The sequence below is a fragment of the Stigmatopora nigra genome, chromosome 18 (assembly GCF_051989575.1).
Source record: "Stigmatopora nigra isolate UIUO_SnigA chromosome 18, RoL_Snig_1.1, whole genome shotgun sequence".
Classification (NCBI taxonomy): domain Eukaryota; kingdom Metazoa; phylum Chordata; class Actinopteri; order Syngnathiformes; family Syngnathidae; genus Stigmatopora; species Stigmatopora nigra.
The window spans coordinates 9,406,644-9,428,533 of NC_135525.1; the positions used below are offsets into that span (position 1 = coordinate 9,406,644).

Here is a 21,890-nt window from a genome sequence, read left to right on the forward strand (position 1 = left end):
AATATCCAATAACGTCACTCGATATGTGTTTCGAAATCGTTGGCGTCACCTAAAGTTGATTTTTTTGTGTGTGTATGTTTATAAAGCGCCGAGTGATGATTGTGCATGTACACACAAAGGTCGTCGGCACGAACGTGCGACGGATCTTCACGCAAAGCATTGAACGCAGTCAAACGACCGCGTGAACCAATCACGGACCTAGTTTTTTCCTAGGTACCCGGATGTTGCCGTGGAAAGCTCATCTACGTCATTGTTCACCGCCGGACACCGGATTGGAAATAAGGAATGGCTTTACAATTGCTACAAACGTGCTTTTAACAACATTCCAGGTAAGGATCTCAAAGCGTTTCGGGTTAAGGAGAGTTTTAATAATGTGGCTTTCGGTTCCCAGTGGGCCGGAACGGATCGGGTGCGCTGTGATATCCTTACACCGGTTCTGTCATGTCTACTGGAGCGGCGCAATGACCACACGGCCACCGGTGTCGAGCCCCTCCTTTCTATGCTAGCTACGCATTTGCGGGCCATGTAGAACCACAAAAGCCGAAATAATGAATTGTTTAAAAAGGCGAAACTGTAACAAATTCCGAAACCACCGAAGGGGCGGTTGGCGCTCTCCGCCATGTCAGAGCTGCGTCCGCCGCACCAATTCGGCTAACGACGTTAGCACGACGTTTGCGCCGTTATTAGCTTTAGCGTAATGGTCGGCGTTTCTATGGTGCTCGTTTATCTAACGTTCACCTCAGTGGTGTATTGGGCTCATACGTATGTTCAAACTCGCTGTTTGCAATCATATTTTTGGTTTCCAATTTAAGGAAAGCATGTTTGACTAATGCTTTATTGTGAAGAACGACAGTGCGTGCGACAGGCCTAGCCGCTCCGAGTTAGCCAACGTGAGTCAGTAACGGACGAGTGGGAGGGAACAGCTGCTTTCCGACCAGGAAATTGGCCTTTTATTTTTTTTTAAATCCATATAACTTTACCTAACGAAAAGATCAATGTCAAAGCAAATTCAAACGGCATGCTTTACTCTTTGTGACAACAACCAAAAAAACGTTTGGCCCTCTAACAAATGCGTAAGTGAACCATTTGGCGCCTCTTACGTGCAATTTAAGTAAATACGTCCAATTCAAGTTCAGTATCATGTCCTTAACAGTTGGGATAGTGAAATCAGTTGACCTATTTTTAGTTGCGATTCTTTTCATGTTTCACCTCATTAAGAAATGTCACCAAACTGGGTTCTGTTTAATATTCATACATCTTCTTAATGGTTAATTTCCTGTACTGTACTAAAGCATTGGGAACTGTGTGGGCATATATTCTTACATGTATTATTGACTTGTTGCAAATGGGAAGAGTATATTTTCAACACATTTTATATTTGTTTATTTTGAACATTTTATAATTATTTTGATTTGGAAGTCAGTAGTTTGGATTTCTCCCTTATTCATAATGCAAAATTACAGTCTATTGCCATGCATTATTAGCAGAATCCATATTTCAAGCCTCAAAAAACCATAACAATGTCTGTACAAAATGACAGCATAAATATTAATTGTTAATTGTCTTTGTTTCCATCCCACGTAGCAATGAGCTATGACCATTGTTGACAGATCCTCCGAAAACTCTGACCACGAGTCAGTCGGTTGCAAGAGATCCCCCTTCAGCAGTGGGGACGGGATGGACAGCAGCTGTTCTAGCAGCTGGGCGGTGGGCCCCACCCTGCCCTCTGATTCGCCCCGGCTGAAGGGTCCGGGTGGATGCTTGGGTCCCACGCCCGGCGCCGTCGTCTACAATAGTACGCCTCCCTCGGTGGACAGATCCAAAGAGCAAGGTATGGCTTGTCGTGCCGTCTGTTTTCTTGTCTGGTTTGGGGAAAAAATAACCATGCTGGGCGTCCAATCTATTTAGACTCGGAGGGTTGGCAGCCATTTTTTCCTTCCCAGTACAAAGGGATTGGTAGTTTGGAACTTTTCAAAAAGTTTTGTAGCATTCCTATTGTTACAACAATTTCTATGTACTTAATCAGCAATGCAAAACAATTGCAGGAACTGGTTAGTGAGCTAGCGCGCTAAATTTAGCCTGTGGCGTTTCCAGTGTTGTGCAGCGGCGACGGCATCGACGTGCCGCAGAAGGTTCTCTTCTCTCCCGAGCGCCTCACCCTCAAATGGAACCAAGTTCACCGCATAGGTGCCGGCCTCCAGAACGTGGGCAACACGTGTTTCCTCAACTCAGCCCTGCAGTGTCTCACCTACACGCCGCCGTTCGCCAACTACATGCTGTCGCGGGAGCACTCGAAAACATGTGAGGCGACCGCGTCTGTCTCGTCTTGGGCGCTTTCATCCGAGGCGATGTTTTAACGTCAAATGTCGTTTTGTCGCAGGTCACGAGCCGGGTTTCTGCATGATGTGCACCATGCAAAATCACATCATTCAGGTTTTCGCCAACTCTGGGAATGTCATCAAGCCCATTGGTGTCCTGAATGAGCTCAAAAGTAAGTGCTGGCTGAAACTTAAGCGTTTGTATTTGTGAAGAATGAACGATAGGTGGCGCTGTGAGTCTGTTTACTTTTAAGAAATTGGAGGGAAATGTAAAATGTCTTTTTGAATGTGTCCTTTTATCACAGGGATCGCAAAGCACTTTCGTTATGGAAGTCAGGAGGACGCCCATGAATTTATTAGGTACACGGTGGACGCTATGCAAAAGTCCTGCTTACCTGGAACCAAGTAAGTTATATTTTAAATTGAATGCTTGTTTTTGATATATGGGATTGCTAAACACCCCATTTTGTGTTGTGTAACAGATTGGACAGGCAAACGCAGGCTACCACTTTCATTCATCAGGTATTTGGTGGTTACCTAAGGTCCAGAGGTAAGTTGATGATAGATTATTGATTTATATTTTATTGCAAGTCTAGTAATCTAACTAGCTTTTGTTTTTCTTTCTTTGCCAGTGAAATGTTTAAACTGCAAAGCAGTTTCGGATACATTTGACCCTTTTCTGGACATAACTCTGGAAATTAAAGTAAATATTCACCAATAATTTGACTAGTGAGATTAGTCATATAATGTTGAGGATTGAATTAATGATTGGCTGACATTGCAGATGGCCCCAAGTGTCTCAAAGGCCCTGGAGCAGTTTGTCAAGCCAGAGCAGCTGGATGGGGAAAATGCCTACAAGTGCTCCAAGTAAAGAAAAATGATATAAAAAAAACAAAAACAAAGGCTTTTTCAGGCACTAAACACAAAAATGTTTCTCTAAGGTGCAAAAAAATGGTGACCGCATCAAAGAGGTTCACTATCCATCGCAGTTCCAACGTCCTCACCCTGTCTTTGAAGCGCTTTGCTAACTTTAGTGGAGGCAAAATCACAAAAGTAAGTGTCCATAACTGGACTGCTGACATAACTTTATTTTTTTTCTTCTTCCAATTTAATGGCTTGTCTTTTAGGATGTCAAATATCTGGAGTATCTGGACCTGCGGCCCTTCATGTCCCAGTCGCAAGGAGACGCTCAACTCTACGGCTTGTTTGCGGTTCTCGTCCACTCTGGATTCAGCTGCCATGCCGGACACTACTTTTGCTATATTAAGGTGTTGCTCAATGGACATTTATTGGAATAAAAAAATATTTTCTATGGTGTTGAGCGAAATTCAAGCTTCTGTTCCTTCTCTCACAGGCGAGCAACGGTCAGTGGTTTCAGATGAATGATTCCTCAGTGACTGTCAGCGACATTCGCTCTGTTCTTAACCAACAGGCTTATGTTCTTTTCTACATCAAGTGAGTCACTTACGTTTTAGTACTTTGGTTTATGGCTGTTTATTAAAAAAAAAAAAAAAACCTGTCCTGCATCTCAAAAATGTGCTTGTTGTTTCCTCAGGTCCAGCGACGGAAAGAAAGAAGGGGACTGTGGTCTCATGACCCACAACTCGGCCGTTCCCGGCCAGTCGTCGCCGAGACCGGTGGTTACACCGCGCATCAACACAGCTGGTGGTCAACACAACAACTTCATTGGACCCCAGCTCCCCCCCAACATGGCTAAGGTAAATTGGCAAATTTATCCTGACAGAATTTGTCACTATAGGCCCTTTTTAGAATTTGATCTATTAAATTAAAGCCACCATGTTTATGGTAAATATAAACATATTTTTTGGGCCTTTCGCAGACTTCTCTCCATGTGAACGGGAACGGCTCTCTGAGGGACGGTCCCAAAGCCAGCAACAGCACGACGACGCTTCCCGGAAAACCAAAGGACGTCGCCCCATCCTCTTCCTCCACGGCACCCTCGGCGATCCCAGAGCAGGAGAAGCGCCTCAAGCTTTCCTTCTCCATCGGCCAAGGCAAACCCAATCGGCCGGCCTCTTCCCAGTCGTCGTCCGGCGCGTCCTCGACGTCCGGCTCTTCGGCGCCCTCCGACGCCCGCTTCATCCCGCGACAGCTTAACCACGTCAACGGCACGGCGCGTAGTAACGGCGAGCACCAGGGTGGGGGGAGCGGCCCGGCCTTCTTGGTGCCCTACAGCCAAGAGTTGTCGGAGGACTCGGACCAGGAGAACGAGGGCTCCTCGGAGAATGGTCGCCCGCCCAAGGCTCGCTTGAACGGAAACAAAAGAGCGGGCGAGGAGTTGGCCAATGGGGACTCGGAAGCGCGGCACAACGGAAACGGTTTGAATGGGATCGGGCCCAAAAGTAACCAAAATGGACACCATTGTGGACTTGAAAACGGCAATGGCCATCATGGGGCCAAAAAGGTATGCAAACTACAAGTACAATATTGAAATTTTGTTCAATTGCATTTTTTTTAAACTCTTATTTTGTCATTCAGATCTTGGTTCCTAACAAAGGAAATTCATCTGAAGGGACTCTGCCCGTAAATGGACTTTCCTCAGACCACCACCAAGCAAGGTAACATTTTCATGGATATTTTGAGATTTCCTCCTAAGTATTGGCTGACAACCATATGTCTTAGTTTGAATGTCACATTTCACTTTCTGGGCTGAATTTGAATCAATATCTCCTAAATGTGTTTGTCTGCAGCAACGAGGTGTCCCCGCCCCCTTCTCTTCATAACACCCAATTGTCCACCGGCGAAAGCCAGCTGGTCTCGCCAGACGCCAGGACGCCCCGCGTGTCCGACCCCCGTCCTCAGCAAAGCGCCTCCTCTTCCGCCGACCGCGTCAACTCGTCCACGCCGAGCGAGTCGACGCCCATCGGCCCGGAGGCCTCTCCCGCCTCCACGGGTGCCCCCTTCCCGAAGGCCCCGCCCCCCACGGACGTGGCGCCGACCGACGGCTCGACGCCAACGGCGCCCGAGAAGGAGCCCTTCCGGACAAGTCCGCCGGCTCCCAGGGGCTACGAGAGGAGGTCGTCGCGGGAAAGGGGGCGGGATAGGCAGCACCCTTCCGACTGGAGCCGGGACAGAAGAGACTACCGGGACCGAAGTCAGGAGCGGGACGGAAATCGCCACAGGAGGGACTGGAGAGACCACCATTACCAGCAACGTTCGTGCAGGGATCCCGAGTATTACCACCGGGAGTGGGGGAGCGAGCGTCGCTGGGAACGCCCCGCCGCCCACCACCCCCGGGAACGGGACCGCGACCGCTGCTCGCACCACTACCACTTCTACCACCATCAGCATCCCCAACACCACCGGTCCAGGGAGGCGCGCGATTACGACCGAAGGGGGTCCAGCCACCGCTACGAGTCGCACGGACGATGGAAGCGGCACCCGGACGACCGGGAATTTCGCGAGGCCAGGGAAAGGGACAGGGACTACTACTCCTCGTACAATGACGGTTCGTCGGAGGAGCAACATCACAGACGGAGCTCCGAGGAACGCCGCGGAAAAAGACACAAAAAGGCCAAGAAATCTAAGGATAAAGAGCGATACCGGGACAGTGGGTGAGTGCTTATGACACACTGTATACTTGACCTGCCCGCTATTGACGATAATAACCCCCTTCCTTTCTTCCCTCAGAAGCTCCGATTCGGAACGAGGCCACGAACTGAAAAAGAAGAAACAGCGGTGGCCGCAGAGCGGGCGCGAAGAGCGGCAGGACCGCAAACGCCGTCACTCCAAGGACGACGAGCACGAGCGCACGCCGGAGAAGCGCCGCCGCGTCTACGACGTCAGCCCAGACGCGCTCGAGCCGTTTCACAACCAATTCAACGGATACGCGGGTAGGCCACTTTCATATTTCATCGCCGGTCGATTTCAGAGTCAAAGTTTCACCATTTTGGACCTATCTTTTTTGTAGGAAACGGTTACAGCCAAGCCAATGGCGTCTTTCATTGACGTTCCAATGTACTATGAAGCACTTACTGTGAGTTACCACTAAGGACTACATTTGTAGTTTAATTTAGAAAACACGATCATCGCCATCTTGGATTGACCTTGTGTTGTTGTTTTTTTTTCCAGACCACGCCGCCGACATTTTACAGCGGAGGAATGATTTCACGACTTGGTGCTTCATTGGGGAACAATTGTATTTTTACCACACGTCAAGTGTTTTAAAACATTGACTTTTTAAAGCGTCCATTTAGTTGCAATTGCAGTAACTCCTCCTTCTTCCCCTCCCATCATACACGGACGGCAACAAAGATAAATTTTAATATATTCTACGAGTACGAAGACGACAGTGGAGCTGAAAACATCTCAAAATGCTGCTCGGTGGAACTCAGGACTCCCAAAATTCCTCCTTTTTCCACTCGCTTTATGTTAAAGGGAAATCCACGCGCTGCTGAAAACAAGTTTGGAAAGCCTGTCAAATTATGCTGGCGCCTTCTTTTGGAAATTATTCATAAAACGGCTTCTTCACTCACCTCTGAAATATTACCCTGGACTGACTTGAGCACATTTCCTTATTTTTTTAAATTTTTATTATTATTTTTATTTTTTTTTTGGCTTCTTTTCCAGGTCATTCCTTTCTGTCTTTGCTTCAGCTCAAATTATTTTCGGGGAAAACTGAAAAGAAAAAAAAAGTAATCATGCCTGGCGCAAAATTGGTCGTTTTTTTTGTTTTGTTTTTCTTTAATGGAAAGAAAAAGTTTGCTTCTTCTAGCATCATAAAGGAATACTGTGAATTAATTTTTTTAAACTGTATTATCAGTTAACTTTCTATATATATATAATTACGGAATTCCTGCATCAGGATTATAAATAGATGTCGGTTTGCTTTATTTGTTTTTAGACAAATTGAAAAATTTTGCTCGTTTTCTGTGGACTTAATTCAGCAATGAGTATGGATTGTCTTTTGTTTTGCAACTTTTTTGACAGGAGTTGAACATTTGTGTTATTCCTTTTGATTTAGCATGTCAGCATTTATACATTGTACAAGGTAAAAAGGCCTTAAATACATTTTGTTAATGTCAAAAATTGTACTGTTGTCCTTTGACTATGTGGAAAAAAGTGCACTGAAATACTTGGAAAACGGGTAGAGGTGATCAATTCCAAAAGAAAAAAGTCCCAAGTGGCCATTAGATGTTTTTTTTTGTATTTTTTTCCAAGTAACACCAGACAGTAAATAAGCACATAAATGAATGGAAATTGAGAACTCTGTTCAATGCTCGTCATTTAAAGAATGATTTAAGAAAATAACCAAAGAACAGCGTATCTCCTCAGCTTCTTGTATTCTTTTTGTTTCTTGCAACTAATTGAATAGTAAATTTTGATTTGAAAACTACACAAAAAACAAATTATTTACAGAATTCACAAGCGGATTGTAAAAGCATGATTGTGTTATAAACAAAACACGAGCAAATAAATTAATAATGGTGGATTTTCATAAGATTACATACATTTAGAAAACACTTAGTACTGCAAATTATACTTCATCTCAATATTACAATATTGAGATACATTGCTCACACAAAAACTTAATATCCATATGATTAAACTTGACTCACTGCCACCACGCAGAATTCGTCAAATAACGTTTCACAAGTGACTTAACTACAGTGAAAACGTTTAGTTTTTTGTAGTAGTTGTAAATCAGTGTATTTTGCATATCCAAATCAGACCAGCTGATTCATCCACTTGGGATGTTTGTCCCATAATAAATTGTTGAGAACGGGAGCCTTGACGCAGTTCCTCGCCAAACCTCGCAGAGGGCGCCAACGCCAACTCGTGTCATCCCCTTCTTTGCGTCTTCTTCGTTTATTTCAACGGAGAAGTTAGGAGAACTCATTCAGCGGCCTAAAGTTCAGACTTGGCGTGGTTCTTCTGCTCTTAAAGTTGGCAGTGATGCAAAGGGAAGATGCTAAAAGTGGGCTTTGGTTATTTTTTATTAGCTATTCTCCTTTTTCTGGTGGCCAACATGTCGTAGAAAGGATCTCTGCTAATGCTCGCCCTGTCGGTGAGTAGACAAAATGTAAGTCCAATTATTCTTTTTTAAACTTATTTAATTTATACTAAGCACCCCAGAGAACAATGAACCCCCGAACAGTGTTTTCCAAAAATATAAAACAGTTTATCGTGGGCAATGTTGGTAAAATCAATTTACAACGAAAGCTAGCAATAAGCTAGCAATTACTACGAAAGCTAGTAATAAGCTAGCAATTACTACATAAGTTAGCAAGAAGCTAGCAATTGTTACTACGAAAGTTAGCAAGAAGCTAACAATTGTTTGTTACTGCGATAATTAGCAACAGGCTAGCAAGAATGTTACTACGAAAGTTAGCACAAAACTGAACTTGTGTGTTTCATGATAGTTTTCACTGATTGGTAAGTACTTTTTTTGTGTAATCATGTATATTTCAAATACCATTTTCCCCTTTGACCTAATTTGCGCCCCCCTTCTATCCACTTAGCCCACATTTGTGTTTGCCCTCAAAGGAAACGAGCTTATCCTGTCGCGCCGAAATCACCTCAGTGTGTTATCTTTATACAAGTGTGAGAAACATACTCCTGTCCTGTCACCATTGTGTGTGTCTGTTTCCCCTGTGTGTTTGCATTTGTTACCCGAGCGCACACACACACTTTGGAAGTGGGGCGTCACGGTCAAGGTCACCCATGAGAACCCGACACGCGGGATGTGGCTAAGTGGCCCCTTGGTGTAAATGGACTGACACAAACACACATAGACACACTCACTTGATAGATTTAATCCATTCCTCCTTCTCCTCCGGCGTGGGCGCAGATATCCGGTAGACCACGTGATTGCCCTCCACCACCCGCCCGTCCGCTTCGGTTTTGCAGGCCTTGATGACCTGACCTTTGTGGTTGGGGTTGTACAATTCGAAGCAGTTCTAGAAGAGGAAGCAGAAAATGGAAGATGGGAAGCGGTCCAAATGATAAAAGGTTTGGAATGGAGGTCCTCACCGATTTCCTGGGCTCGTCCACTTCTCGGATGCTGAGGTTTTCCAGAGGGATGATCCCACGTGGCTCTTTATCCTGGAGAGAAACATCACTCGTCAGGAAGTCGGCAGAATTTTTTTGTAGTATGATTTATTTCCAGGTGTCTGGTTTTGGCTTGCATATTCATATCTTGGCTGCTCAATAGGAAGCAGTCACTGTAATTGTTTTTACAGGGATTAGATGCATGTTGTTAGATTTCTATTTTTTTTCTGAAAATTGGAATTTTATAGTCACCCAACATCAGCTAAAAAGAAATGTTGACATTCTTTTTAATCAAAATAAAATGTTTTTTTAGGGGGTGAATGCAAAATAACTGATTTTTTAACTCTGAGGAAAAAAAGTTTGATTTGATTAAAAAAAAACTCTTATAAACACTGTTACCTATGTGTGCCTTTTTGCGCTTTCCCTTTAAAAACACCTCGAGGTGGCGATTTAAGTGTTTTCTTCATTCTGGTCACATAGGGGACTTTGCCCCAGGGAGATGGAAGCTTACACTCTCCATTTTCTGCGGGTGTGCCATTAGAGATAGCAAGAGCGTGTTGGTGTGGATCTCGAGGTCGAACTCTCGTACATCGTGTCATGTCATTACTAATGAGGGGCACTCGGAAGGGTGGGTGGGGTTAGGTGGTGGGGGGGCTTGTTCCCACAATTCCTAGTGTGTGGCGACATGTCACAGCTTGCAGGAGCAGATGTGCCTGTGTAGCATGCAGATGTTTTTCGTCGGGTTTCATGTTGGGGTGGTTGGAGTGGGGTGGAGGGGGCAAAAGCTCTTGCCTGTCATTTTTTAGAAATGGGGCATGGAGTCCAAATCACATGATTCAGATAATCTGTTGATACTGAGTCCTGATCTGATATGTATTAATGAGAAAAAAAATATGGTATCCAAGTGTCTTTTTTCCCCCATTGATTAATTTTCGGACCCATTTGTCCTCCAAAAGGGTGCTGGAGACTATCTCAGATGACTGAGTGCAAGCAGGAGATACCGGCCAATCAGAGGGCCCAAGAAGATAAAGGACAACTACTTTGAGGTATGGGCAATTTGCAATGTCTAATGCTCTTAGTGTGCATCTACACAGGAGTATGGACTTGGATTTGAACCCAGGATCTCTGAACTGTGAGGCCGACGTATTAACCACTCATCCACCGTGCTGCTACCAAGTGTCTCCAATTTGAACATAGCTATCACAAAATAATAATCATAGATGTATAATCTAACAAAGCAGAAACAAAAATGTGCAACACCAAAATAAGGAAGAAAACAAATTGTTTAAATATTATATTATGCGCCTTCAGTGTAGTGTTCTTTGTTTCTGCTTGCTAAACAGATGTGACTAAATATGTCATTCTATCTATCCAATCCAGACCAACAATTCCCCAGGTTCCATAGTGTAGTGGTTATCACGTCTGCTTTACACGCAGAAGGTCCTGGGTTCGATCCCCAGTGGAACCATTCATTTTGAAATGACTATTTAAGCTTTGTGTCACTTTTAAGAAAAATCTCTGTGTGTAGCGCATACTTACAGTGGTGTACTCAAAATAATACAAGCAGTTGTCAGTCAGGATGAACCACCTCCTCTTCCACGTCTTCACCCTCCCGCCTACACGCAGCCAAAAAACAAGAATGGATGCTTAAAAGTGAATTCCGCCTACTTATTGTGAAGGAAATATTGTTTTATCCAGAGCCAAAATCCCACCATCTGCCAGCATCATCTCATAAAAGTAGATTATTAGGATTAGAGGATATGCTAGCATGTAATTAACCTGCAAAATGCTCAACAATATTACGCCCGGCTTATCGCCCGCTATATGTACGGTCCGTAATTGTGTTTGCCGCAAACTTGGTGCAATACAAAGAAGCCTTTGAGCTGATGTAATCAATATGTAATGCTGTTATCTTGACCTACATTTTACTTTATAGGCTGATGTGGAATGGGCCAAATTTTGGTTGAAAAATACTCCTGTCTTTATGTATTTTTTTTCATATTTGAATGAAATTTCAGTGCTTTTTGACAACTGTGAAGTGAGCCCCCAAAGTGAAATCTGCACTGGATGATAAATTGAAACACAGCAGGACGCTTGCTTCTACTGCGGCGCACTCTGATCGTATTTATCTTCCTGAATTGGCGGCAGTGACAGAAAACACAGCCATTCATTCATCCGAAAAATCCCCGACGGGACCTAGGCGGCGGCGCCCCCCCCCCCTTGATGGAGTTCAAATGAAAATGGAATTCAGCAATGGGAAAAAAAAGTAGATTTTTGCTGATCTGGCAAGTGTGGCTGGCGGGGGGACAGGAAAGCCACAGCTAAAGAATGCAGGGGAAGATGGGGGGGGCGTTGTTAGACTAAAGTTCAGGCAAAGAGACTCTGGACAGGAGCAAATATTTCAGTTGACTTGGGGGGAATCAAATGTATGTTGTTGTGGAATAAAATGCTGGTTGGTGGTTGGTAAAAGGCTAAAGTGAAGGCATTTTCCAAGCTTGTAATAATAACCAAGATCATTATCCCATTTCATCTGCAGCTGCAATGGAGAGAAAAGAAAATGTGACTGGAAAACACTCCTACCAAGCTTCAAGAGCCAGCCTTCCCTGTCAGGGTTGAAGAAGGTATGCGTCAGGTCGTTTCCGTCATCTTCCGGGATTTTGAAGGGCTCGTTTTTGATGCTGTCGTAGAGGTTCTGCAGACAAAATGGCGAGGCCATAGGGGTCAGGTCACTGGAGAACCATGACAAAAATGAGGACTGGACTTCTATGCAGATAAATTGTCACCCTTAGAAGATCCTCTGGCAAGTCTCCGCCTTCGTTGATGCCCCTGTTCATGGAGATGAAACGCTCCACGGGGGGTTTGTCTCTGACGTTGGGGTTGTGGAGGCTGGTGTTCAACATGATGATGGCAAATGACAGCACGTAGCAAGTGTCTGAAAGTACAACGTCAAGATTTTTCACTCATTTGGGACATTTTTAAGTCAAGATTTCCTCTCTGAACCTGCAGTTTTTGGAGATACTTTAGCCCAAATGAGCCGGACTATTTCCCGCATCTTACTCCAAACATCTTCAAATATTTACTAGCATGCAGTTAGTCACCAGACGGTATTCTCGCTCCACCAGGTTGCATCTTTTTGAATAATGGATGGAGCAGCTTTTTGCTTTTTTGCTTTGACATTTTATTCCATGCTAAAATGCCTTTATCTGCGTACACCATTTTTTAAAGTAGAGCGTCTGACCTGTGGACTGGAAGACCCCCGGGTTGCATTGGCAGTAGCGAGAAGCAAAGGCCTCCATCATGCGGTCGATCTTTTGAGCTTCTCCTGGTAAACGGAAACTCCAAAGGAACTGCCTGGGAAGGAAAACGGCAAACTCAAAGCCATCCAAATACGAGTTTATTTTAGTTTTATTTTTGCTCACCGTAGAGCTTGAACTAGGTTGAGGTCAGCAAACTCGTGGAGCTCCACAAATGCCTGCAGAACCTTGATGTTGAAGTCATCCCTAGCCAAAAAAAAGGAACAACATACAGGTGTTGAGACAGCGAGACATTTCAACAGCGTTCTCGTTAATTTATCGGCACAAGATGGCGTGTGCTGGCGTGTGGAAGCAATTTGGACAGCTGGCACACGTTTTTGCATCCGCAACTCCCTGGAGCTAACGACGCAACGAGCCAGACGGAGGGAAAAACAGCTCAACCTAAAACCACGCTCGTGGTTCTGTATTTTTTTTTTCTGAGGGTTCCGTGGTCAGACCTGCTGATCGTTTCCTCCAAGCCAAACCCGGTTTTTCTTTTCGGAAAAGCCCACGACGTGAAAACATTCTTTGTATTTGGGCCTTGTTTTTTCCTCTTTTGAGACCACTCGAGCCAGACAAAATGTAACCAAATGTCAGTCTTTGTCGGTTATGAAAGCATGGAAATGTATCTTAAATTTCATATGTTCTATTTGTTTCTTTACGGCAGGTTGTGGTCCAGGTGAAAAGCCTCACCGTTCGCCCAAGTAGTCGCCAATGACTGTTTTGTTGAGACCCTCGCCTTTGCAAAGGAACTGAGCGATGTCCTCTGGAGTGTGTTGAAGGAGGTCATTCTCCAGTAAGAACTGGATTCCCTTTGAATGGGACAAGAGACAGAAGAGAATGCCTAAACTCGTCTCCGAAAGATAACGTCCACTAAAGGTGAGGAGAGTTAGAGAGAGGCCACTTACCTTTTTGGGGTCCATGTTGAATTTCTTCCTCCCCATTGCGATCTGCTTGTTTCGCTGTGTTGTTTTACTGCAAGATATGTCCATAGGGGAAATAGGTCACCTTAGTTGGACTACAATTCCAATGCAATACCGCCAACAAGGTTTTTTTATCATCATATTAAATGTTGTTTACATGACATGAAAATCCTTTAGTATCCTCACTGGTAATTAACGCCATATTGTATTTTCACAGATGGCGATAAAGATCTTACCTCTCACCAACACATGTTAGCTGCTCAATTTCCGTCATGACTTCGGCAATCTCAAACTTCAACCTCTACAAGACGGAGAGAAATATTGAGATATTAACGCAGAACAGTCCCAACCCGGATTTCATCTGAACGACACCAGGTAGGTCGATTAAAGTAAGTACTTTTTTTTGCTGCCCAATTGCTATTAGTCCATTTAAGCAAAGTACAAAAATATCATTGATTGCGACCCTGCACAAAAACCTTAAGCTCAGTTTATATTCTGTTGCATTTCTAGGCTTTAACATAAGATATAGCTCTCCAATTTTTTTCATTCAGGCATTCAATTTAGCCATGGCAAGCATTGATTTTTCAGAATAAAAGTTGTAGCACAGTGTTAAACAGCCACACATACGTAAACATACACGCACACCCATCCACACACCTCAATATCGTCGAGCAGCTCTCGTTTCCTGCGCCGGATGTTGCACAGCTCATCCTTCTCCTCCAGGGAGAGATCCTCGGGAACTGCAATACACGCCGGAGAAAAGACAACGTTAGCGTACGTACGGACACGCTAGTCGTCCGCCACTGGGCGCTCTCGCGTATCAAAATAGGAGTCGAGGGATGGCTCGGAAAGAGAAAACGTGTTTTTTTTCCGCCAATCGCCGCCGCTTGGCTGACTGTTTCACATTGCTTGGTCTTCATCTTAATTAACTGAAGAAGGAGGAAAAGGGCTTTTAATTAATCCACTTGAAAGTGACTGGGCCCAAAGGATAAATCTATTAATAACGACAATCCAGATTAGGTTTTCTCCCACGTTGGATTGTGACAATTCACTTCCAGCTCGCTGACTTTTACAGCTTCAGGGAAAAATTGGAGAAAGAGAAAGTACTTTTTTGCTCTTTAAAATATGGATCCACTTTGATTGGGAGAGTGGTCATACTATTTTTTTTTCGTTTTTTTAATAAAAACTGAGGAAAAAAATATTTTTTCAAAATTTAAATGATAGATCTGCCACATATGAAACAGATTTTTTAATCATTGTTTTTATTATGGCTTTAGAAAAGAGCTCCACTTTCATCCCGTTTGATCTGGCTTCATTAAGCAAAAGTGGCACAAATCTGTGTTAGGTTGGGGGTTGGGGGGGGTCCACACATTTTTTCATCACTCAAGTTAAGTAAAACAAGGTCAGCCAACGCAATGGGGAGGATCCCTCACACTTTTATTTTGACATCTTGTTAAGAGAAGACATTTCAATGACCTCATTGACTGTAATCCTGAAAATGCTGTGTTTAGAGTTAAGGAAACTGTATGTGTATGTGTGTATGGGTGGGAGGCGGGGGGTCCGCAGCTGTGGGATTTCCTGCACGAAACATGCCTTTAATGCGTCTTAACTTTTAGGGCCATGTTTTCTTTTATTCCCATCTGCTGCAAAAGTGCCACAACAGAGGGAAAGGAAATAAAGATGATAATTAGCGGTTGTTACCAGCGGCGGGAAGGATATTAAGACATAGAAAAGATACTCGGGCTCATAATAGTCCACATTTCGATTGCGGAAGACATGATTTATTGAGTAATTGTCAATATTCAGGGACAAAGCTGACCTCAGAATTGCCCTTATGGAAATTCAATTTTTTTCAAGAAGCTATTCCTCGTAAATATTTTCAGGTTTTTTTTTTACATGGAAAGAAATCAGATTACAATTTTTTGAATTCAATTTTTTCTACCAAACACGCCCCAGGCAGAAAATCAGCTGACCTGCACACGATAAGCATCTGGATTGATTCCAAATCTAATGAAAGGTAGACGTTAGTGCGGCCATTATGCTTCCATTGCTTCCATTATCCTCCCAAGCCAAAGCCAAAGCGCCCTTGACAGGCTCTTATTGTGCTTTTCCCCCAAATCACGGTTGGAGCGTCCCATCGGAGCTCATCTTTTTTTGCTCCGGCGGATAATCTCGTTCCGAGCCGGCCGATGGGCTTTTACGTCGGGGGGTTGCTCGACCACTTGCGTTATTAACGCACTTTCACCCGTGGCCATCATTCATTTCCTAATTGGGTTTTCTCCGAAAGCACACCGACAATTCCTGGAATATGTCTCCACTTTGGAGTGTGTAGTGACCACTTGGGTGGGTGGGTGGACAAAGCTGTACTGTTCTTTGCAAAAAGATTTAACATCCATGCAAGAAGCTCCCTTGCTAATCCCACCCACTACCCCCCAAAAAAACAAATCCCCCTAAATCTACTTTTGAGAGCAAATCCCCTGCTTCTATGCAAAAAAAAAACTGTCCTCCATGCGAACCACCCATCAACCTTGATTGGAATCCAGTGGTGTCAAATATGCGGCCCGCGGGCCAAAAGTGGCCCGCTACGGGGTCCAATCGGGTCCACATGGTTGTGGTGCCTTGCTTGTTCATATGACATAAACAGAATTAAAAAAATGTTGAGGCATGCACTACGGAACTTTCCTCTCTGTTAAAATGGATTGGACGCCCGTGGGAAGTCATTTTTTCATCAAAAAAATGCACACTGACAATTTTTGTGTTTTTTTTAGGGTATGTTTATGCTAAATTGAATAAGGATGTTCATAGCCACAATTCCCTCATGTGAAATACCACGTAGGCTTGTCATTCATCAGCTCAATGTTTTTTTTTTCCAACTATTTTGCTCCAGATGTTTCAAATGTAAAACCCAAAAAGTGCCTCGCTTGGTTGAAGGAAGTCCGGGAAACGGGGGAAAAATCCCACGCTCACTTAGCTGGGGCCGCCGTGAATGGATTTATCCGTGCTTCTGTGGCTTTATTTAGCGACTTAACGCACTGTGAAAGCTTGAAAATAAAAAAATGACCCCTGTTGATCTGCTTGGCTTTACAGCAAACAAGTGGGTCTGTAATCTAAAAACCTCCCCGTACAAGAATCCACATTACAACTAGCGACACATGGACAGACAGACAGACAGTCTGTGGTGAGACACACATGCGGATAGGCCAGCTGGCACTAATCCCAGCGCCCTTCCCCATCCCCCCTTCAAAGCCCCGATACGAGCGGAAGCGCGATGTATATGGCGACCTACACGCAGATGTTGCAGCTGCTCCATTTCAACTCACTTGAGCTCGGGCGGATGAAAGTCGCGCACGAGCCCAAGCGAGGCCAAGCCAGGCGGCAGATAGGCCGTGAGGCGGAGCGAAAATCAGGAAGTGGAAGTTATTCATACACTTGACAGAGGTGGAAATTGTAAAAGGTCTTGAGTGACGGCATCCAAACTTTATTATCTCCAAGGAAAGTTCATTTTATTCATTTTAAGAGGGTGCTGGAGACTTAATATGGACACCCTGAACCGGTGGCTAGCCAATATAGTGTACAATTAGCTTAGCATGCATGTTTTCCAGATGTGGGAGGAAACCGGAGTACCCGGAGAAAAACCACAGAAGCTCTGGGAGAACATGCAAACTCCAGACAGTAAGGACCCACCTGGGATCGAACCCTTGACCCCAGAACTGTGAAGCGGGTGTGCTCGGCCCAACTTGAAATCCTTCTACTAATCATTTATACATTTTCATGTTTTTTTAGGGTTAGTTTTAAATAAATTACATTTTAAATACATTTTAAATGTATTTTTATATATATTTTATATACATTTTAAATGTATTTTTATATATATTTTATATACATTTTAAATGTATTTTTTAGCGTCATTGGCTGCCATTGACGTTGATAGATGTGCAATTTAGGCTGACTTAAAGCTTCTTATGCGGGCCATATTAAATTATTAAAAAAAATCATTTGCTATTAATAAATCTAATTGAATCAGTAAAAAAATCATTTTCTGTTTGTTTGCATGACAGTAAGTTTTAAGTTTGAACTACTTTACCGAGGATATGGGGCGCAAAGAACTTGATTGCTTGGGCTAAGCTGCAGTTTTTTTGGGGAGGGGAGATGCGGGCCTCCTGCTGGGAAGGCCTTTGGAATGGGGGTGGTCCGCACACCATGTCCTCATTCGATCGCACATCTGCTCGGCATCAGCACGCCCAAATATTCCAGCGGACGGTGGGATTCCAGGGCTTTTGCCGTCGTCCCACGTCGGCCGGCCAAAATCATCAAGGCCAGGATTTCACAAGCCTGACAATAAAACACGCCGACCATTTTCTTCAGGCTTAGACTCATTCCAAACATTTTTGGGACAACTAGAATGAATTTAATAATCTGCCAGATGCGCTCGTTTGTTTGAAAAGCTATTTTGCAAGAAATATATGACCTTCTTCGATTTGTCGTCTTTAAATGCAAATTAGAGGAAAGAAAACAGTTGGAGAAAAGTTCAGAAAATGAGCTCAAGGACATTTTATGAAGACTCCATTGACTGTCTATTAGTGGAAACAGGTATTCTTTACATATGTCTTTATTTCCAATGGAAAAGGGAAGCAATTTGGCCATTTTTGATGACATCACCATAGGCTCCCTAATGTACCTGAGCTTGTAAAATGTGAAAATTACAGGAAGACATTTCAGTTTGACCCAAGCACTAATTAAGCTGTTGCTTTAATTACTCTGAAATTTGAGGTCAGCCCACATCTTGTTCCAATCATCATCTTCGCTCTTTCTTAACATTTACTCTTTCCGTCTTTTTTTGCTGCTTGCCCTCCCACTTGAATTGGATTGGACGTCTTCTGGTCTGGAGAATTTTTACAGCCTCTCTCAATCTTAAATTGGCGAACCCATCCCGTCCACCTACACACACACGTTTCCACGGTGATGACAACATAGCATTCTTCATCTCTTTCCTAATCATCACCACGTGTACGTCTTTGTACGTCTTTTCCAATCTCTGGCGCATATTTTCTCAGCACATGCGCATCCGACCTGCCGTATATTTAATCTCTTCCCGGCGTAATCTTGGCAGTCAAAAAGCAATTGGCGGTCTTTCCAAAAATCTCCCGCCCGCCCGGTAAGCTCTTAAACGACAAAACTAGGCTGCGATTGTTTGCGCTAAATCTTTGCGGCAAACACAAAACAGACAGGTTTTTGTCGGAAAACAGATCTTTTGGACAAAGTCGATTGAATCTGGCGCTCGCCAACTGCAAACAACAACTGGAAATCACTACTGTTGATAGTTGACTCATTTTATTGTCCATTTCCAGTTTAAATAGATTTTTTATGTCCATTTAAAACCTCCATGAATTACTTGCATCCATTTTTTTCCCTCCTTCCGACCACATTTGAATTCTAAATCATCCATAACTATTTTTTGTCCATGTTTCTCCACTCAGAGCTTCTAAAAAAAAGTAAAACTTGTCATGCCAATTGTTGGCAAGCAATCCCAAGTGACTTTTTGGTGGCCTCCCTCCCACACAGCGCTCCTAGACCCACAACAAAGAAAGTACACTAATCAAGCGACTTCCCTTCTAAGCCACAAATTCCCGTGGTGGCGCGGTGGAACAGTGTTTGCCAAGAAATCGCACACACTGAGTGCATTCAAGCTTTGACAAAAGCTGCCATGGCTTTTCTTGTCTTTCCCACTTGTTAAATGTCTATTAGGTTGACATGGATAAGTGCTTTTAGTTCTAATGATGTCTTCATAAGACATCCCTATTAACTCTTTGACTGCCCAAAACACACTTTTGGGGGGGTTGAAAATTAAAAGTCTCATGTCAGACCTAAATTTTGGCTCCTAAGAGCTTTTAGAAATTGAAAAATAATGTTTAAAGTACTATTTATGCTCTCACTCATCCCTAGGGTCAATCTAAAGTATCCAATCAGCCCACCAAGCATGTCTTTGGAATGTGGGAAGAAACTGGAGTACCTGGAGAAAACCCATGCAGGCCCAGGAACAACATGCAGACCCCGATTCGAACCCAGATCCCCCACCGTCAGGCCGACATGATAACCACTCAACCACCAGGTAAAAATAGAACCTTCTTCTTTAAATCGTAAGTAAAATGCATATATTCTTCCAGCATGTAAATATTAATATACAGTATAAAATGTACTTTATTTGTATTTGTGTACTGTATTATGTACCTATGGGTTATTTGATTGAAATGGATGTAACGTTGAAGGAATAGAAACATTTGAATAGACTTCTAGCCTATATTTTGCAGGTTGCTATACATAGAAATAGAATAGACACGTTTTCAACACATCCGTTGTCAGTCAGTGACGCGTGAAAGCCGCCTGCAGCGACAGCTTTCGTTTACCACCAAGCAAACTGGGATGTGCGTTTAAATGGGATCCAATTGAACTTGGCCAGAAGATGCGCAGGAATCTGACATTTGCCACATACCGGGCGGCGACCGAAGCGTCCACCACGTGAGTCGTATTAAGCGGGCACCGCGTCAAGCAACTGTGAGCGTCCATCCATCCGTGCGTGCGTGCCAGCCAGTGAGTAAGAGTCAGGCGGCGCCTTGCGTTACTTCAACATTTATGCTAAATTGTTTGAATAATTCATTCGGGGCAGGGAGAGTCTGCTATTGTCACCCCAAATAGAAAATGTTTTGCCACGATATCACTAAGTGACTTAAAATCATATCACAGCGGATTTTAGACACAGCAAAATACTTAAAAATGGAATTGTTATTAGCTAGCATAGCATTAGGAAGCTAGTCATGATTGTTGTGATGTCACAACCAAAATTGATGCGGGAAAAATAACTATTTCAATGAAATAACTATAAAATTGTAAAGAAAACAGGCATGTTTATGTTGCAAGTACTTTTTCTATATGACGTTTTCATTTTTTGACATTTTTCATAGCACCTTTTAATGAAATGACTCCATTCTATTCCAGGTTGAAAATGATTAGCTTAGTACCATTGGAAAATGGGGAAGTAGCCATCAGGATGCCTGCCAGTTTTTTTGCTAATCTCTCACAGTTAAACCGACAAACTCTTATCATACGGGGGTCTGTTTACGTTGGCTTCAAGGTGCTTGAGATCACAAACTGTGAGAAGCGACACACCAGTACTTGGCAATACTTCAATTTAGCCAAATACAATTGCTACCCCACCAAATATTTGCAGTATTTTGCTGAAATCACCCTCATTTTCAAAATATTTGCCTTATTCCATCCAAATGAAATTTGTATGATGCGCTGCAGTACTCCTTCACTTCAAAAGGCATTCCAAAGAGATGAAATAGGATTGAAAATATTTCCTTATTTGAAGATTTAACAAGCACAGAAGAAAAAAAATAGATGATGCAATGCCATTCATCACAAAATGTTCCCCCAAATTTATCCTTCCACCTGCCAGTATACAGTTAAAAAAAATGTTACCAAACCGTTATGAAAAGTACAGATGGGCAGTAAAACCAAGTTATTTGCATAATGCGCACTTTTTTTCTTATATAATATACAATATTCTACTTCTAGTGCCACTGGATTTTCTCCCCAAAGTACAAAGCGTATTTGTATGGCTGCCTTCCATCCATTTATCTTATCAATTCCACCCACTTTACAGACTTCAAATGGAAGATTTAGCCAAAGACTTTCAAGCTGGAGATAATGCCAAGGGGGCTTCCGACAAATGGGGATGGGGTAGGGGCATGATTTAAAAAAAAACCTGGAAAATGCCAATGTTTTTCCTTCCTTGCCATAGAACAAAAAAATTCAATTCCCTTCCAAAAGGGGAAATCATGCTTGGAGGTGAACTGGCTTGATTAGCGCAATGATAGAAGCAAGCCAGCCAGGCAGCCAATGAGAGAGCAGGAGGAAAAGCATCCTTACCGTGATTGTCTTGTTCCATATCGATTGTTGTGATGACAGGGCAGTCCTCCTTGAGGTGTGTCCAGGAGAAACCAGCACGCTGCTCTAGATGCTCCTTTTACAGAGGAATCCCTTTTAACCAATTTTTTGTTTTTTTTTTAGTCCGCTCCTTGGCGACAAGTCGGCCGGCGTCCGCGTTAAGACTGTCAGCAGCCGCCTGGCTGGAGCTGAGCGGGGGAGCTTCAAAAGCAAGGCACGCCAGCGCAAAGCGGCGGCAAGACGGTGGATTTTAAAGGGCTGCTTAATTGGGAGGAAGGAAGGAAGGATGTGTGGAATAGAAAAGACTCGCTCTCTCTTTTTCTCTCTCTCTTTCTTAGTCAGCGGCGAGGTTGTTTCTCTCTCTCCCCCCACTCGCTTCGGTCTGATTCATCCTCGGC

At 43.6% G+C, this 21,890-nt stretch overlaps 2 protein-coding genes, 1 long non-coding RNA gene and 1 other non-coding gene across 5 annotated transcripts; 3 read left to right on the plus strand and 1 right to left on the minus strand.

Moving 5' to 3' along the window:
- The first annotated feature begins 113 nt into the window (after positions 1 to 113).
- Positions 114 to 7,746, plus strand: usp42 (ubiquitin specific peptidase 42). 2 transcript variants are annotated; one of them, XM_077739724.1, is made up of 18 exons: positions 114 to 329; positions 1,585 to 1,831; positions 2,095 to 2,301; positions 2,381 to 2,491; positions 2,624 to 2,723; positions 2,801 to 2,868; positions 2,951 to 3,021; positions 3,103 to 3,185; positions 3,260 to 3,371; positions 3,446 to 3,586; positions 3,673 to 3,773; positions 3,874 to 4,036; positions 4,159 to 4,743; positions 4,818 to 4,897; positions 5,030 to 5,893; positions 5,970 to 6,172; positions 6,250 to 6,315; positions 6,411 to 7,745. In XM_077739724.1, exons 2-17 carry the CDS (start codon positions 1,594 to 1,596, stop codon positions 6,285 to 6,287), a joined length of 3,165 nt encoding a protein of 1,054 aa, XP_077595850.1. In that variant the 5' UTR covers positions 114 to 329; positions 1,585 to 1,593; the 3' UTR covers positions 6,288 to 6,315; positions 6,411 to 7,745. The 2 variants fall into 2 exon arrangements, with proteins under 2 accessions (XP_077595850.1, XP_077595851.1); XM_077739725.1 differs by lacking the exon at positions 114 to 329 and adding an exon at positions 933 to 1,073 and having other exon boundaries at positions 6,411 to 7,746.
- Positions 7,098 to 21,877, minus strand: LOC144212093 (cytohesin-3-like). Its single transcript, XM_077739729.1, has 13 exons — positions 21,475 to 21,877; positions 14,203 to 14,285; positions 13,782 to 13,846; positions 13,531 to 13,597; positions 13,316 to 13,434; positions 12,749 to 12,829; positions 12,568 to 12,680; positions 12,113 to 12,261; positions 11,910 to 12,021; positions 10,869 to 10,945; positions 9,312 to 9,383; positions 9,084 to 9,238; positions 7,098 to 8,340 (listed from the first exon to the last, which is right to left on the minus strand). Exons 1-13 carry the CDS (start codon positions 21,491 to 21,493, stop codon positions 8,268 to 8,270), a joined length of 1,185 nt encoding a protein of 394 aa, XP_077595855.1. The 5' UTR covers positions 21,494 to 21,877; the 3' UTR covers positions 7,098 to 8,267.
- LOC144212095 (uncharacterized) lies at positions 8,066 to 12,383 on the plus strand. Its single transcript, XR_013329715.1, has 3 exons — positions 8,066 to 8,361; positions 10,286 to 10,375; positions 11,866 to 12,383. It is a non-coding gene; the product is annotated as an uncharacterized LOC144212095 (long non-coding RNA).
- trnav-uac (transfer RNA valine (anticodon UAC)) lies at positions 10,725 to 10,797 on the plus strand. Its single transcript has one exon. It is a non-coding gene; the product is annotated as a tRNA-Val (tRNA).
- Positions 21,878 to 21,890: the final 13 nt, after the last annotated feature.